At 41.0% G+C, this 16,481-nt stretch overlaps 1 protein-coding gene across 2 annotated transcripts in view; it reads left to right on the forward strand.

The window, feature by feature from the left end:
* The window catches only part of ADAMTS19 (ADAM metallopeptidase with thrombospondin type 1 motif 19), a 1,141,020-nt gene that overhangs the window by 264,221 nt on the left and 860,318 nt on the right, over positions 1-16,481 (forward strand). For both annotated transcript variants that reach the window (XM_069227292.1, XM_069227293.1), the window contains exons 4-5: positions 10,834-11,006; positions 16,013-16,096. In XM_069227292.1, coding sequence (XP_069083393.1) covers positions 10,834-11,006; positions 16,013-16,096 — 257 coding nt within the window. The remainder of the gene's footprint in view (positions 1-10,833; positions 11,007-16,012; positions 16,097-16,481) is intronic.

The raw sequence follows: 16,481 nt of genomic DNA on the forward strand, positions 1-16,481 counted from the left end.
GATCAGCAACTATCACTCTGGTCAATACAGATCCTCCATGTACACTCAAGATTCACTTAATAGCAATTAAACTCACACTCACTCCAGGAGAACTATTAGTACTGTTGATGACATGTCATGGCAAGTACCTCACTACAGAGGTATGCCTAACTCACCTACTCCCTCATGGGGCTAACCACTACCCTGCTACCAGATTTGATGAAGCATTTCTCCTTCACAGGATAATGCTTAAACAGGGTCAATGAATCTTTGGACCCAGAATAAGGCTGTGGAGGAAAAATCATTATATTTCACAGCAAATTATATTCAAATACAACAGTATGACCAATGTAGCCATACAAGCAAAAGCCCAATCTGAAATAAAGTTAAGGAGTTTTATTACAAATTCAAACTCATGTAGACAACTCTCAAAACAAAGTTATAAAGATACACATATCACCAAGCATTTACCTAGGCAATGGAAGAGATTTTAACAAACGAACATTAGCACAACTAAACATTCAACAAAAACAATACAGAACATCAGAAGAATCACCTGATATACAGAAAACAAGTGTTGTTCAGTTCTCACAAGCATCAATGCAATTTAAAGTAATTTACATTTAGCTAATTAGAGCATGGGAAACCTTGGAGATTACCAAATCAAGGATTTACATGTGCTGGGCTAAACACATGTGTGCAAAAAGCAAAAAACACAAAAAGGACAAAAAGAATTTGGAAAAAGGAAATCTGGCATAACAGGTTACTAACTAAAGTGGGTAAAATGTAGATAAAATGGAAGGCTTCAGTATTTCAGAAGCTCTGTCAAGAGTATTTTTCTCTGGGTTGAGGGAAAAATCTCTAAATCTAAGCAAAGTATTTTAAAAGGGCAAGGGCAGAAAGGCCTGTACCTCTCAAAGCCCAAGGAGTTGAGCATACAGCGAAGAGTGGGTAAATTCTGAATCTGATCAAAGTACAATTGGGGAACGGCATATTAAAGCTCATAGGGCAAGATAATTTGTCAATTCATCACTCCATATGACACAGAAGATGTGGCACAGGCTGCAACACTGCTGAATGTTCCCATTACCAATAGATAGAAGATATTCCATCTGGTCTTATCCATGCAGCTCTGATACATTTATATATGATGCCAGTCCACAGATCCGAATGTTCCAAATTGATGGCCAAATTCATAAACTCTCTATACGTAAAAAATGAAACATCTATTACCAAGATAGCTTTCTTGTGAGAACAAAATCTGAAAGAAAGGTTCACATTAGCAAGAATGACTAAGCATTTTCTGTACGGTCATGAAGCAGAGCCTTGCAGGCTAATGCAAGTGAATTAAAACATCACATTCTTTTATCCATTTAATACACATTTAGCATCTTAACCCATAACTCAATATTAATAACTACCAGACTGGTTCATGTTATTATGCATTTTGAAACAAAAGATCTATAACATATTACTGCAATTTCTACATTTGCACATCACCTCTAAAAGACTTCTCATGTAAAATCTATTATCATTGTAGTGTATGTTATTAGTTTTCATCATGAAATGTAACATAATGACAAAATTAATTTGCTAAACAGAGTTAAAATGCTATGCCATATAGATCTAAACTTTTCTCCTAGAGTGAATGCATATCACTATAGCTTTTCAGTGCACCGCTTTGCAACTCAACTAATAGTATTGTGGATCACATAAGTGTAGGAAGCTGGACCAAATGAGGTACACTGCGCAAAGAGTCCGAGAAATCCCCAGAGGTATCACAGAGGCACAAATGACATCCCAAGTACTCTATTTTTGGGTAGTGAGGTCAAGCAGTTAGGCATATCAGAGGGTAGTGCTAAGCATGTAAGGCACACACTCAGACAGTAAGTGAGACACACACTCAATAAAGAAATCCAACACTAATTTATAAAAACAACACATACTTTTATATAAATTTAGATCCCAAGATCATCGGAGTCATGTGGGTACTTTTGGAGATAGAAATTTTTACTGTTTTTAAAAGTTGGCACTGTGCAATTTTTGGGCACAGTAATGTTATCCAGTGGGTGAAAATCATGTATTGCATTCAGACACTTCACAGCAACTTACAGGACTGTTCTCTAGGACTTTAGGTGAGCATGGGGCTGGGTCCAAGGCCACACCAACAGGTCGCCTTGGGAGGCTTTGGTGCATCTGGGTGCAGAGGTGTGTTACGGCGTTGGGTGTCCCTTTCACTTTAATGGGAAATAGTCCAATCACAAACTTGCTACAAGGGCCGGGTGAACCCACCGGGGGGCTCGACCCTTGATGTCCTCTGGCACGTGGGGACACCATCAGTTCACTTCTTGGGCTGTGAAACTCGGTGCAGTAGTGTCTTTTGGAGTCTGGTCCAGTGCTGGAGCTCCTTGTGGTTGCAGATGGGGCCTGCATAAACAGTCTTCAGGCATGGACTCGGGGTCCAGTCCGACCAAGTCAACAAGTGGGTTTAGGTCTTACAAGACTGGTCTTCTTCTCCTCAGTCCGGGGCGGACTGGTGCAGGGGTGTTCTGAGCAGTCAGGTCTTTGTCTCCTGGTCACTCACAGTTGCAGGGGGGTCGGCAGGTATAGGATGAAGACGCGGTCAGGAAGTCCCCAGTGGGTGCACTCAAGGTGAACTTTGTCTCTGGTGGGCCTGGGGACCAAGCTGACACCATTGGCCCACTTCGGCTTAGGTTAAGTGCAGTAGTGATGTCTGGCGTCAGTTTACTAGTGGTCCCAGTCCACACAGTTCTTTCTTGGATGCCTGCAGGGGAGCAGCTCCTCTACTCCCAGGAAGGTCTTCTTGCTGATTTGCGATGCACTGGCAACTCTTTCAGTTTCTTGGAGGCTTCAGGGAAAAGACAGGTCAGTTGCTCCTCGAGGGTCGGGTGTAACAGGCAGGCTGTCAGGGTTGGCACCAAATCAGTCCTGCTCCTCAGTTCTCTGGTTCAGCAGGCTTCTTGTCCACTCCTTGTGTCCAGTGAAGATCTGTGGGTCTGGTATCGGGGTCCCCTAAATACTCAATTTAGAGGGCATTAACAGGAGTGGACTACGCGCCCCTGGAGTCTCTACACCCCTAGATAATCATTTCCTGTGGGGAATGGGCACCACCCTGTCCAGAGTTCCTACATTTCACCACACTCAAGATGGTGGAAATCCCTAAGTCATGTCCACTTCAGGCTGGTCACCCTACGGGTGTTCCCAGTCTGGAAATTTAACATGCCTCCTACATAGGTAATTTTCCCTCCTGTCTAGGTGCTAGATAGGGCAGGAGGTTGGCATCTTCCTCTGAGGAATGCCAGATCTGCATACTAAAGGTGGTGGGCCTTGGAATGCAGACCACCCTTTGGGGAGGGGTGTTCCACACCCCAGCCCAGACAGGCGTTTGTTTCTGACCCCCTGAGAGTGGAGGCTCTCGCCGTGGAGGGTTAGATTCTCGTCTGTTGGTGGCAGACTGGCCAGAACTGCTCAGTGAGCTCACCAGCAGTTGGTAGGTCCTGGAATCAGTGAGGGCTTATTAATATGAGATGTTTGATACCAAACATCCCTATCTTCAGAGAAGCCACATGTAGCTGGGGAACCCGTATTGACCAGTGTGTGGTACATGTGTTTAAAATGACTTAGTAAGGGCATATCTGCTCATGTATAAATGCCCTCACTGGTAATATAATGCACCCTGCTTAGGGCTAAAAGGCCTGCTGTAGGGATGACTTACAAATATTACAAGTAGTGCATAGAAGGCATGGTACTCAAGTGTGTACCATGTTGTGTTTTCACTTTTAGGGAGCATCTTATCACAAAGCTTGCAATGGCAGTCTACATGAGGTTGGTGCTGGGTCCCTTAGAATTGCAAAAGTTGTGCTGCAGCTCTTAGGGGCCCTCTTCAGTACCCATGCGCTAGGTACCAGGGGTACCATTTACTAGGTACTTACAGAGGTGCTAAAGGGCCTGAGCTCTTGAGGATGAAATGACCAGGTTTGTTGTTTTAGTGAGGGGACAATGGCACTGGGGACCTGGTTAGGGGGGACCCAGTGTACTTCAGTCAAAGTTGCACAACAAAACAGGCAAAAAGTGGGGGGGTACTGCAACCAGAACCCAGTTTTCTACAATAAGGCATACACTGTCACATATAGATGATCATTGTGGCCTGAGGGACGGTACTAAAATTTCTGCTTCATCACAAGCCACCAATCACTCATTAAAGACAAAATAGTTGAGTATGTCCTGTCGTACATCATCTCAAAACATCCTGTCAGTCAGTGCAATGGCAGGGAAAATCCCCAGATGGCAAGACCCAGGAACCTACTGCAGACTCAAGGTAAGCACTACTGTGGAATTTTCTAACAACGTTCTGGAAAAAAAATATAGACAGGCATTTATTAGACAGAAATGTATCTGTTGTTTGCAAGAGACTTGGGCTACTATTGATATGGGTACACTGCCAATTATGTCCCAGAAGTTAAAGTCCCATCTGGCACAGCTACTACTTGAGGCACCTAAAAATTGCAAGTGAATGAACAGCCCTTGTGTCATAATATAAACCACATTAGACTAATTAGAGTCAATGCCACAGAGGAACTGGTTGCCAGAAAGAATGTGTATATTTCCCCTTGAGATAAAGTTAGCGCAGAGTCCATTCTACTTGCTTTAAGTAGTTGAATTTAGAAATCACATCTGATTTTAGCAGCCTATCAACCCCTAGAATATTAATTTTTGGCGACTTTAATGTTTCGCTGGACAAAACTACTCACAAGAGTGTATTAACTAAAGAAGATCCTTTCTGGGGGCTGGTGGTTCAAAAGTTGATAGAAATTGTACTCAAAGGAACAAAGGGCTGATGAAATATTTGATGGCCATGATACTATCAGGTGGCTTAAGATTGCTTAATGGCCACACATCATCTGATACCAGAGCAAACATGACTTTTAGTCCAAGAAAGAAATCAAGCCTTATAGACTTTATTATGATTAACCCCGAAGCTTAGGAGACACTATTTGACATGTAGGTATTATCGCTCCCTAATAGTGATCATAATCCATTCATGGCCGCAACTTCTAATGTAAACATAAAATCAGACATGGTTAATAGGGCTGACAGAAATGCATTCCAAGCTCGAACTAGCTTGCTATAGCAGGGCAATGACATGGAGTTGGAAAATTAAAATTCCTTGGCAATTGCTTTTTTTCTGAACATATTTTTATTGGCATTTGTACAATATCCAGATGCAATAATGACATATCAACATGACATTGTTATGACAGCATATCAGATTACAATAACGATCACTTAAGGCCTCCCTCCCTCCCTCTGGATCCCCCTTCCGTGTCTCCTTGGCAATTGCATTGAGGCAATACATTGAATGTAGCTTCCATCCTTCCTATCCCTACTTCCTCTGAATGATCCCTAACCTCTGAATAATATGAACCCCCAAACATCCTCAGTCTTTCACCCCTCTATTGTAGCCATATCATGCAACTAACACACACAACCATTACTTCCAAAAACAACTCACTGCGTCGCTTCTTCAAATCCACTCCTGTCACCCTATCCCTAACCTAAACTCTACTAAACATACAATAAATCAAGAGCACAATTCTAAAAGAACTAATGAACAAACAAAATTGTACTGACCTACTAACTACTAATCTTGTGGTCTGGAGTAGTGTGCTACTTGTCAAAAAAGCTCTTTAAAGCCTCATCAGCAGTCCTAAACACTATAAACATTGTAGAACACATGGAAGAGGTGGTAAATTGTAGCAAAGGCTTCCTTCCTCCTGACACCTACTAAAAAACATGGAAATATTATTAATGCCACACAGTATGTTATCTAGTTTGATTACCCATTCTGGCCCAAGACGAAAGCCTTGTAGAATGCCAAAAGTCACTGGACACGAAGACAACATTTGTGGAGCTAAGGCAAAATAAATAATATTTCATAAATAATAAAAAGGGTATAATGCAGCAAACCATCTGAGAAAATGTCAGTAAGCTGCTGCAGGGGAAAAACACTGCACACCTATATCCTGGGGGCTTGGTACCTCTACAAAGCTCTATGCTTTAAGATTTGAGGCACAAGAATGGGTAGTGCACTTTTTAAAGCTTTATACTCACCTAATCTAAAACCCTGAGATTAGAAAGTCCAAAGTCCACAAAGAAAAATTCTGTTGAACATAATAGCTTGAATAAATTAGAAACTGAGGGCCCGATTCACCAAGGTAAACTTATACTTTTTTGTAAGTTTAGGAATGTTTGCTATTTAAAAGGGATTCGTAAGGTGTGCCTTTACTAGTGCAGAATCTATTTTCTTATGTGCGAAGATTCTGCACTCATAAAGATACTACTCATGAATCCCTTTTTGAATTGCAAACAATCCTAAATTTATACAAATCTCACCTATGGCGTAGCATTTCAGCTATGCTCTAAAGAGGTCGACAAATCTTTTCACCCTATCAGGAGGTAAGAGCGGTTAACATCTCATTCAGTCAACATTTAATTTACGGTATGACCAATTTGGCCACACAATGAAAACCCAAATCGAAAATAAAGGTGAAGGGCTTTATTACCAATAAATACTCTGGTTAATATAAACAATTCTCAAATACAGACTGTAGAGGTACAGCAACACCATTGGGTGTTCGAACCTCTGGAAATAAAACCCAATCTGATTAGCGTTAAACAAACTAAGCACTCAATCACTGCTATACAAAATAACAATAACACTTGATGCTCAGTAAATAAGAGTTGTTCAACCTGTCTAAGCATTAGTGCAAACTGAGATCATTTAACCAGCTCACTAAACAATGGGAATCCTTCAAAGAAAACTAGTCACTAATTGACATGTGCTGCACTATAAAACATGAGGACAAAAAGTAAAAAGAAAATAAAGCACAAAAATTAGTTGGAGAAATGCCATCTGGGGCAAAATGAAGCTAACTAAAGTTGTCAAAAAGTAAGTAAAAAGGGAAGGTGTCAACATCTCAGAATCTCGGTCTAGAGTCTTCTCATGGGTCAAAGCAAAATCTAAGTTCTCTCAGCAATCATTGGGGATGTGTGGAAAAAGGGCAAAAAAGTCTGTACCTCTCAATGTCCAAAGATCTCTGCTACCCCAGCTATCTGAAAACTATAAATTAATGTCCAAAGTAAATGATGATTTGTCCACTGGTAACGTCACATAGATCGGAAGATTTCATTGTCCAATTACTTCACATCATAGGACAGGCATCTGTAATATCGATACAAGTTCCCAAGAATGTCCTGGAAAGGTGTCCACCCTTGGAGTCCTGTGTGACTTTGCAATATACTGAATATAACTAATCCTCACATTCTCCATGTACAGTCTTCAAGGTTAATTTCTCAGGCTCTTTATGGGTAAAATAGCACATCTATTTCCAAACTAACATTTCAAGGGAACAATATCTGAAAGAAATAACACATTAGCAAAAAGAAAACAGCTTTTTCACATTCTGTGAAACTGGGGCCTGGGAGGCCTTAACACAACTAAACTAAAGCAAAATTAAATGGCAATTTTTTTCCAGATTAATCAGAACAGATAAGCTTCTCAATTATAAAATTGCCAATAATAATTCTTATTTATCTTTACATTATAATAAATTGCAAAAGTGAAATGACTTGTTAATGTCAGTAAATATGATGGGGAATTACATTTTTCAGCATTATTATATGACATTTAGTGCACATACATTATGAAATTCATTATCGTTTCAATGATAACTATTCTCTAACATCATAAGGAAACAGCTGGAATAAAAATAAATGATGATATTTCAGTTAATATGGTTATACCGTACAGACTTCATCCCCACCCTACAGTGAATGCATCTCGAAATGGACTTTTTAGGTCACCACTTTACAATAAGCTTGTTATAAGTCCACACAATATGAAGAGAATATGCACCGGGGCACACCGAAAAGTCCAAGAAGTCCAAAACTTTACTGTGCTTGCGAATCAGCGCGTAACACGAGTATGTGGTGCATCATGAGGATTTTATTCATCCGTTGGCAAGAGATTCAAACCAAAACAACGGTAAGTCCAATGGAAAAAACAGCCAAACAGCTGACACGTGTTTCGTCTAAAATACTTTTTCAAGGCATCGGCGAAAAGGCATGAACCAAACTTATGCAGAATGTAGCGAGTATCCTATGCCCTGGACATACCATAAGTCCAATGTATGTCATGTATAAAAAAAGCATACATATGCGCAGACTCACGTGCAAAGCTACGACCTTGATAAGTCGAAAAGTCGTGTCTCTTCCCAAATTCGAGAAAGGCGGGCAATACAGCCACTACCATGTTCGACTTACAATTCACACAATATGATGTCAAAATGGTCACGTGTAGATCAACATTGTGACATCAAAGGTAGCAGCCAACTCGCAAGTGCACCACCTATATTTTTATGTGTGGAGACTCCTCACGCATAAAGATACTATTTGTAAATCCCTTTGTGAATAGCATACAATCCTAAACTTACACAAAAGTGTAAGTTGCCCTCTGTAAATCAGGCTCTGAGATAGAGTATGCTATGTCACAAAAATCGAACACAATACCTAGACCAGACTTTGTGTGAGAAGATCTTTTTAAGGTCGATCTTTTGTGTCCCAGCACTTACTAATGTTTCTAACTCTGTCTTGATGCTTGATGGAACTCCGTACTTGCGGCACACTGCAATATTTGTTCTGGTACCTAAGAAGTGTTCTCACTCAGTTACTTGTAATTAACATCCTATCTCACTGCTGTTTGAGGCTAGTAACATTTATGGGTGAGTTCTTCTCAATCAAATTTAAAATTGGGTTGAACGGGAAAACATTTTCACTGATAATCAGTCAGGCTTTCATCAAGGTATCAAGACAATTGATGAAGAAAATTGATTGTTTAGACTTTGTACTGAATATGTAATGTTTAGAGGAGCTCTGCTGTGTTGAACTTTTATTGATCTAAAGTATGCCTTTAACCTAGTCTTCGAATACCATTTATGGTTTGTACTTGAACAACTGGAACTGAGCTACTCATTTTTTAGAAGCTACATAGAGATATTATGGCTAAGGCACTCTTTGGCCCGAATGGAAAGTATACCAAAGAGTTTTTGGTGCCTCCAGGTGTGTGCCAGTGTTGTGCCTTTTCCCCTTTCATGTTCGCTTTACTTTTGAGCGATGTTGGTGTACACTTCGATGAGCTGAATCTCAGTAAACCCAAACTCGACAATACTAGAATTCCAATATTGTTGATTGCAGATCATACAGGCCTCCTCACTTTGACCAAACTCTCCATACACATATTAATTGAAGGTTTTGTTGATTATTGTCATAAAAACAACTGATAATAAATGTAGTAAAAACTAACACTATGATTTTAAACCCAAATCGACATTTGAATGCTTCTTCTCACTTAATAAACAACCACTTGACAAGTGGACCGGTTTGATTATTTGTGAATGTGTTTTAATATTAAGTTGACCTGGAGCAAACATAGAGCAGAAGGAGCATTGTCCTTACAGCAGGTTAGGGCTGTTATTATCAGATGCAAACAAACCTTTGCCATGTCAATAAGTAGGAGATTCAATGTATAGAGAAACAAAACAGTTACAGAACTGATATAAGGGACCAAAACTTAGCATTATATAAGACACCAAGGGTCCAATTTAGAACTCAACAACAGGTTTCTCAGTCACAATGGCAACATATATCTCGTTCGTCAAAATCTAAATCCCTCTCTAGCCTATTGGATTTAGATTGCGGCGGATGGGATATCCATCACTGTTGTGACAGAGTAACCCAAGTTCCAAGTTCTAAATCAGGCCCTACGGCTTCACAAAAGATCAAGAACCATTACTTGAGGTCCCTATTATGCCTAGCCAGAGCAACTTCCCCATAACTGTTCTCTATCTGGAAGTGGGCGTTTAAACCCATCTCTGATATCACATCTGATATTATTGCACTTATGCCAAATGTGTTTTTGGTTCATTTGCATAAAATCCAGCAAGCAGAGACACATTTAAAATCTTTGATGGAGGAAGGATCTTGTGTTGGTGCAAACAGGGTGCAATGGTGGACTCGTGTGCAACACCCTAAAGTTGCTGGATTTGGAGCTTATATTCGAAGATCTTTTCACTATTACCTTTGGAACACCCACAAGAATTAAGGAATTATATTGGGGGTTTTGAGACTCATTTAGATAAGATCCACTCGGAAGCACAGTGAACTTTATAAATGAAGTTCTGATTTGGCATGCTACCTATAAAGACATATATAGCCAAATGGAATAAAGGAAAATAGCCTGATAATTATTGCAATTGTGTAACAAGGTTAAAGTGAACTATAATACATGTTATGTTATGTTTATCTGCCCTAGGATGGTGATGCCCCACCTGAATTGGTCTGCACACCATTCAAAATGTATAATTTAACTGGCATATCTGAAGCTGTAGCTGCATGTTATAAAACTGATTAGTCCATGCAGTCATCTCTTATATATGCACTGCTTGGATTACGGTAAGTGCACTTGTGGGAAATCAGTAATTTAATCGAGTGCTCCTTAAGTACGTCAACTTGAGCAGTTTAATTAGTGTTTTTACCTTCCACATTGCCACTTAAACCAGGTGGCCCATGGATGACATTATCTTAATTTTTGATTGAAAAGGGCCATTAGAATGTTAGCTTAAAGAGCGTATACATTTTAGCCATGTACATTTTATCCAGTTAGTGTTTAATACTTTTTGTGAACTTAAATAATGTATTGTCTAATGCTATATTGTACATAGGTGTCTATAACAGCAAGTGGCTACTCAACAGTTTAATAAAATGTTTCTGTTGTAGATAAAAGAAAATCAAAGAATTCAAAAGCATCAGACCATGGAAGAGGAAAGCGATACTCTCATAAACTGTCACAGGAATATAACATAGAGACAGTGGTCGTTGCTGACCCATCTATGGTTTCCTATCACGGCTCCGATGCTACCAGAAGGTTCATCTTGACTATTTTAAATATGGTGAGCAAAGACTAGGCTTTAGTTCAATATTTTTGTGGGAACTTGTGTTGGGTTTATGGTAGGTGTTGTCATTGTCTTTGTTGGGATTCTTATTATCATTTATGTAGCACATTCCTGCTACTGACATGGCCTGGAAGTGCTATTACATCTCAATCAGAAGGCATGTATATTATGTTATATTATTTTAAGTAGATTTGTAGGGTGTGCATATCACCCAGTTGGGGGGCGGGGGTGATCCTGGCACCAGTAGATATGTTGGGTTCTGACCTAGTTAAATACCACTTCTGTTTCGTCAAAGTTGAGCTTGAGTCAGTTGACCTTCAACCAGTTGGCAACTTTGACCGTGTAGGTGGCAAAGATGGTCTATGTCTTTGCATGGATGAGTTGAATGTCATCCACATACAGGATGATGTTGATTCTGTGGGATCTGATGATGCAGGCAAATGAAGTCCTGCATATGATGAAGAGTGAAGGGCTGAGGGAGGATCTCTGGGTGACTCCAAAGATCAGGATGGTGGCCGTAGAGGTGTAAGGTGCCCCGCTGACCAGTGAGAAAGGAGCAGATCCATCAGAGTACAGGTTCGCTTATTCCAGAGTCATGGAAGCATTGAGTGAGGATAGGGTGGAAGAAGGTGTCAAAAGTGGTTACAATTCAAGCAGAAAGAGTGCCGCTGCATCTCCTCTGTCCTTGATCATGCAAATGTCATTGGTGGTGGGGATGAAGGCAGTTTCAATGTTGTGGTTGACTCTGAAACCTGATTGAGAGGGCTCAAGGATGTGGTTATTTTGAGGTGGTCAAAGCGTCATCTGTTAAATAGTTTTTCTAGGGGTTTCCCTGTGTAAGGAAGCAGGGAGATCGATCATTAGTAAGCCAGTATCTTCAAGCCTGCTAAGAGTTTCTCTAGGAGGAGAAGAATAGTAGTGTGCTTCCAGTTCTCCAAGAAGGTGGCAGAGGTGAGGAAGATGTTGAAGGTTGTTTTGAGTGTAGAACGGATGGGGTTGAATCCTCTGATGAAGATGAAGTGTAGACAGGGGTGCAAAGGGGTCTTGAGCGGATGGTTCACATGGTTGAGGAGGCTTCTGTCACAAATATCATGGACCATCAAGTCAGGTTGATTCCGGGGTGGATCATCTCATGGGGTTGGAGGGTGGCAGGGGTGAATGTGCCCAGTTGGCTGGCAAAGTTGTTGTAGATATTGCTTATTTTGTCATAGAAGAAGTAGGAGAGCTAGTTGCAGAGAGGGAGTGATTGTGGTGGCTCTGACAGCAGGGAAGTTTAGTCTTCCACAATTGCAAAGATTTCTAGGGCATTGTTGGCGCTTTGTGATTTGGGCAGTCAAGACTGAGCGCTTGGTGTTTTTGATATGCTGGAGGTAGTGACGAGGCCTGAGTTGACTGTTCTTCTGCCACTATCATCATGTGTGTGTGGCTCTGGTGGCATTTCAGATGTTTGCTGTGGCACTTAAAGAGTCTGGGGGTGGTGGTGTTTTTGAGTGGGGCCAGGGAGTCTGTTCAGGAGGTGATCCAGGTGATGAATTGAGTGATGAATTGTGTCAGGATGTCTTGGAGTTGTGGGCAGTTGGGTTCTAGTTCAGAAATCCGGACCTCGGATATTCTGCTCCAGTTTCTTTGAGTGACCCTGGAGGATGCAGTTCTGTATTCGTAGGGGATGTCAGATTGAAGCCAATCAGGGAGTGATCCATCCATGTCAGAGGTATGTCATTATGTTGTTGAAGTTGGTAAGGGGGGGTTGAGGAGATGTCATGTGGTGTAAGTGGAGACCTCCACACATTGGGTGAGTCCCCAAAAATTCAGGTCATCCTGGAGGTTGGTGGTGTTCGGGTCTGTGAGGACATCCAGATAGAAGATGAGATCTCTTAAGAGGATCAAAGAGCTGGATTTGAGCATCATGGGAGCAACACATTCTTTGATAATGTTTCCAAAATTAGCTTATGTTTCTGATGGCCGATCGTGGTTGGCTCCAACCAAGGTGTTTCTTTTTAGAGATTTGAAATTAAAAATGTAAAGGTCAGGTTTTCCAGGTGAATTTTGGAATTTATGGAGGTTGTGGAGCAGCTAATGTTTTCTTAATGGGGAGGCCTCCTCCTGTTTTTCTTGTTATGTCTTGGCTTGTTATCTTGAAGCCATGGGTGATAGTCATATTGATGTTAGGGGACAACGTCAGTGTGAGCCAGATTTCGGGGAAGAAGAGGAGATCCAGGAAGAATTATTTCAGGAGGTCCCAGATAAAAACAGCATGTTTGATGAGGGAGTGAGTGTTGAAGAAGAAGCATGACAGTGTGGGGTGTACATTGTCTGTGGAGGTGTGTGAGGAATGTTTGCAAGGGTGCTCTGCTGCAAGAGGTGGGGAGGAGACAGACCGCAGTTGAAGCAACAAGTGGTACAGGAAATCATGCCATTTTTGTGGGTGGACAAGGTGTAGGCACAGAGATGGGAAAGTGTTTCAATATCTACGTTGCAGAGTTGAGCGGCACAGTAGCATTAGGGATCGCGGCTAGAGAGGAAGAGTAACAGGGCCCCTGGCACTGGGCATGGGCTGTCCATAGACGGGTGCTGACGAGCTTGCTTTTTGTGGGTGATTGTCCCGTATCTGTCATTATGTAGGTCTGGAAGGAGGATAGCAGGTGGGGCTGGATGGGGCTAGCACAAGCAGATGGAAGCAGGAGAGCAAGGTACAAAAAGGCAGGAAGGACTCATCAGAGGGAAAGGGCACAAAAAGAACTGAAACAAGAGATAAGGAGAGAGGGAGGAAGAGGCAAAAAGAGGAAAAACAACAAGGCAAAAACATAGGAAAAAAAGAGTCCAAACAGGGCGAACGAACAAACAAAAAAGAGGGAACAAACGTGTGAAAAGTAGAAAAATCGCATAAAACAAACAGTAGTAAGAGGAAAAGCAATGCAAATTATCAGGTGCAGGCAAAGATGTCAGAGCGTAATGCAAAAGTGGGAAAAGATGCAAAAGAAAAACAGTGGCAAAAAGCGGAGAGATGCAAAGGAGCGTGTTAAAGCTAGGGCAAAAGGCAGAAACAGTGGGAAAAGGTGCAAAAGAAAATTGCAAAAAAGACAGAAAAATGAAAAAAGTATAAAGGTAAGAGTGATAGAGCTCAATGCAGAGATGCAGAAAGAAGGTGAAACCAAGATAAAGAGCAAGATAGAAAGGGAGAGAAAGAGAGAAGCAGCAGGAGATCATGGATGGGAGCCTCAGCCTCACTGAAGTGGGGTCCGCATGGACCAGGCCTGGTTCGAGGTTCAGGCACAGGTAAGTTTCAGGTAGGTCAATGTGCAAATTACCCACATTTCAAAAAAGGCCTGAAGAGCTAACTGTTCAGTCACCTCCTACAACTGAAAACACATTTTTGGTGGCAGTGATTGGAATTTATCAGACAGGGGCTTACCTCTTATTGACTAGATTCTGAAACCTCAAAGCCATGACTTCCAGACTTCCTTTTAATTGTTTCAAATAATCACAAGGCTACACTAGTGCTGTAAAACTGTATAATAAATAATAAAATGCCCAGACTTAACTTACTAGCTGATCTTATTAAGCCACCATGCCATACTTTCTTCAGGTTGTGAAAGCCTAAATGGGCTGCAATACTTCTGCTTTTGTTAGCCGTAGTGCTCTGGGTCCAGCATTGCCTCTACTGTTCCCTGCTGATAACTCTGAAGTAATATTAGACACTACATTGTGTTTTGAAGGCAAATACTAGCGATTATGTAGCCAGTTACTTCTTTATCGTCTAGCCAAACGTTTACCCTCGATATCGCTAGATCTTTTTACTCCTTGTCCAACGCCCCACCCTGGCCTTCAAAACCGTCCTTTTTATTACTATGTCATATGAATTTCAGGTGGTAAGGGAAACCTTCATATAGTCCGCCATTTTTTATCTCATAGAAACTAAAGAAGGGCTATAATGAGGGCCTCCTTGGTATTCAACATTTATTTGATATAGAAACAAAAACAGCAAGCAATATGTTGAAGGCAAGAGTGCTTTCAATGTACACCGACTTTCGTTTCTTCAAATTACCTTGATTTAACATGCACTCTCTGCATCCATAGGCATAATAAACTAGACATTTTGCCAGTGGCGTAGCGTGGGTTGTCAGCACCCGGGGCAAGGCAAGTAATGCTGCGCCCCCTAACCCGGGGAAAGGCAAGTAATTTGCGCCCCCTAACCCGTGGATTTTAGCACTCGAGTCTCTTCCAAGATGTTGCGCCCAGTGCGGCCGGCCCCCCCTGCACCTCCCAGGCTACGCCACTGCATTTTGCCATTGTCATTGCTTGTTACCACTACCAACTACCACTCTGCAAATAATGAAGCGCAAAAGTATTTGATTACAGGTGTGGTTGAAGCAACATTCAAGAATGCATTTGAAAGTGGTGAAATGTATTGTTAGCAAGCATAGCAAACTGACAGCGTGAGACAGTGGACTTGCCTAGGAAACAAAGGGAATTTGCACCCTCACAATTTAGGAAGTTGTTGAAATTTGTGGTTAGTACTACTAAGGTAAAGCACGACAATATGGTTATGAATATGAATGTTCTGTTTAGTATATTTACATATTTAAATACCTCAGAGTAAACGATAACTAGTTAAATGTAAAAAAAAAATCCGACGATCAAGACATTTCACTTGACTCAAGACATCCAGTGAAACATTGTACATATCCACTTATTGTATGGAAGTCAGACTCAACCATTTTAGAGCTTTGGAAACGTTACCCATCCTTAAACCTTTTAAAGATGCACATAGAAATGAGCCAAAATGGCTTTCCTTTCTATTACCATCATCCCAAGAGCCGCCAGGATTGTAAACTTAGCTATTATACCGACCTAAGGTTCCTTTCACCTCACAATCTAAATTTACGATACTCCTGTGGATATACCATTTATTTTGAATATTTATTACGCAAACTATTTGTGTGTCAGAATCCTTGAATAATAAAAATAAATATTTCTCTTCATATGTCTTTTTGTATTTTTAGGTTTTCAATCTTTTTCAGCACAAAAGTCTTGGTGTGCAAATTAACCTGCGTATAACAAAGCTTGTTCTTCTCCATGAGACTCCGGTAAGAAAGCCGTTTATTTTCTCAATTTATTTTGCTGGGAATGTGATTGCTAATTGGGGTTTAACCCAAAACCTGATACCTCTGCGATTGTGGTTTATGTCTAGTAGCTATCTAAAATCTCTTTACTTTATAGTGATGTAGCAATTTGTTTTCTGACATGCTACTTCACAGATGAGTGTGCATGCACTGTTTTATCCTGTGCTCTTTTGTAGGCCTTTCGGGCTACATTTTCGGTTTTAAATAGTGATATTTCCACAATCCACTCACACATTGTTTACAATCTCTCCTAGGTCAGTTATGTATATTTTCCAGTCAGCCGCCTCTGAATGACTGAAAAGAATACTACTTGTCACCTCAAAGGGGGACATTCCAATTAACAGCTATG

The sequence above is a fragment of the Pleurodeles waltl genome, chromosome 1_1 (assembly GCF_031143425.1).
Source record: "Pleurodeles waltl isolate 20211129_DDA chromosome 1_1, aPleWal1.hap1.20221129, whole genome shotgun sequence".
NCBI classification, from domain to species: Eukaryota; Metazoa; Chordata; class Amphibia; order Caudata; family Salamandridae; genus Pleurodeles; species Pleurodeles waltl.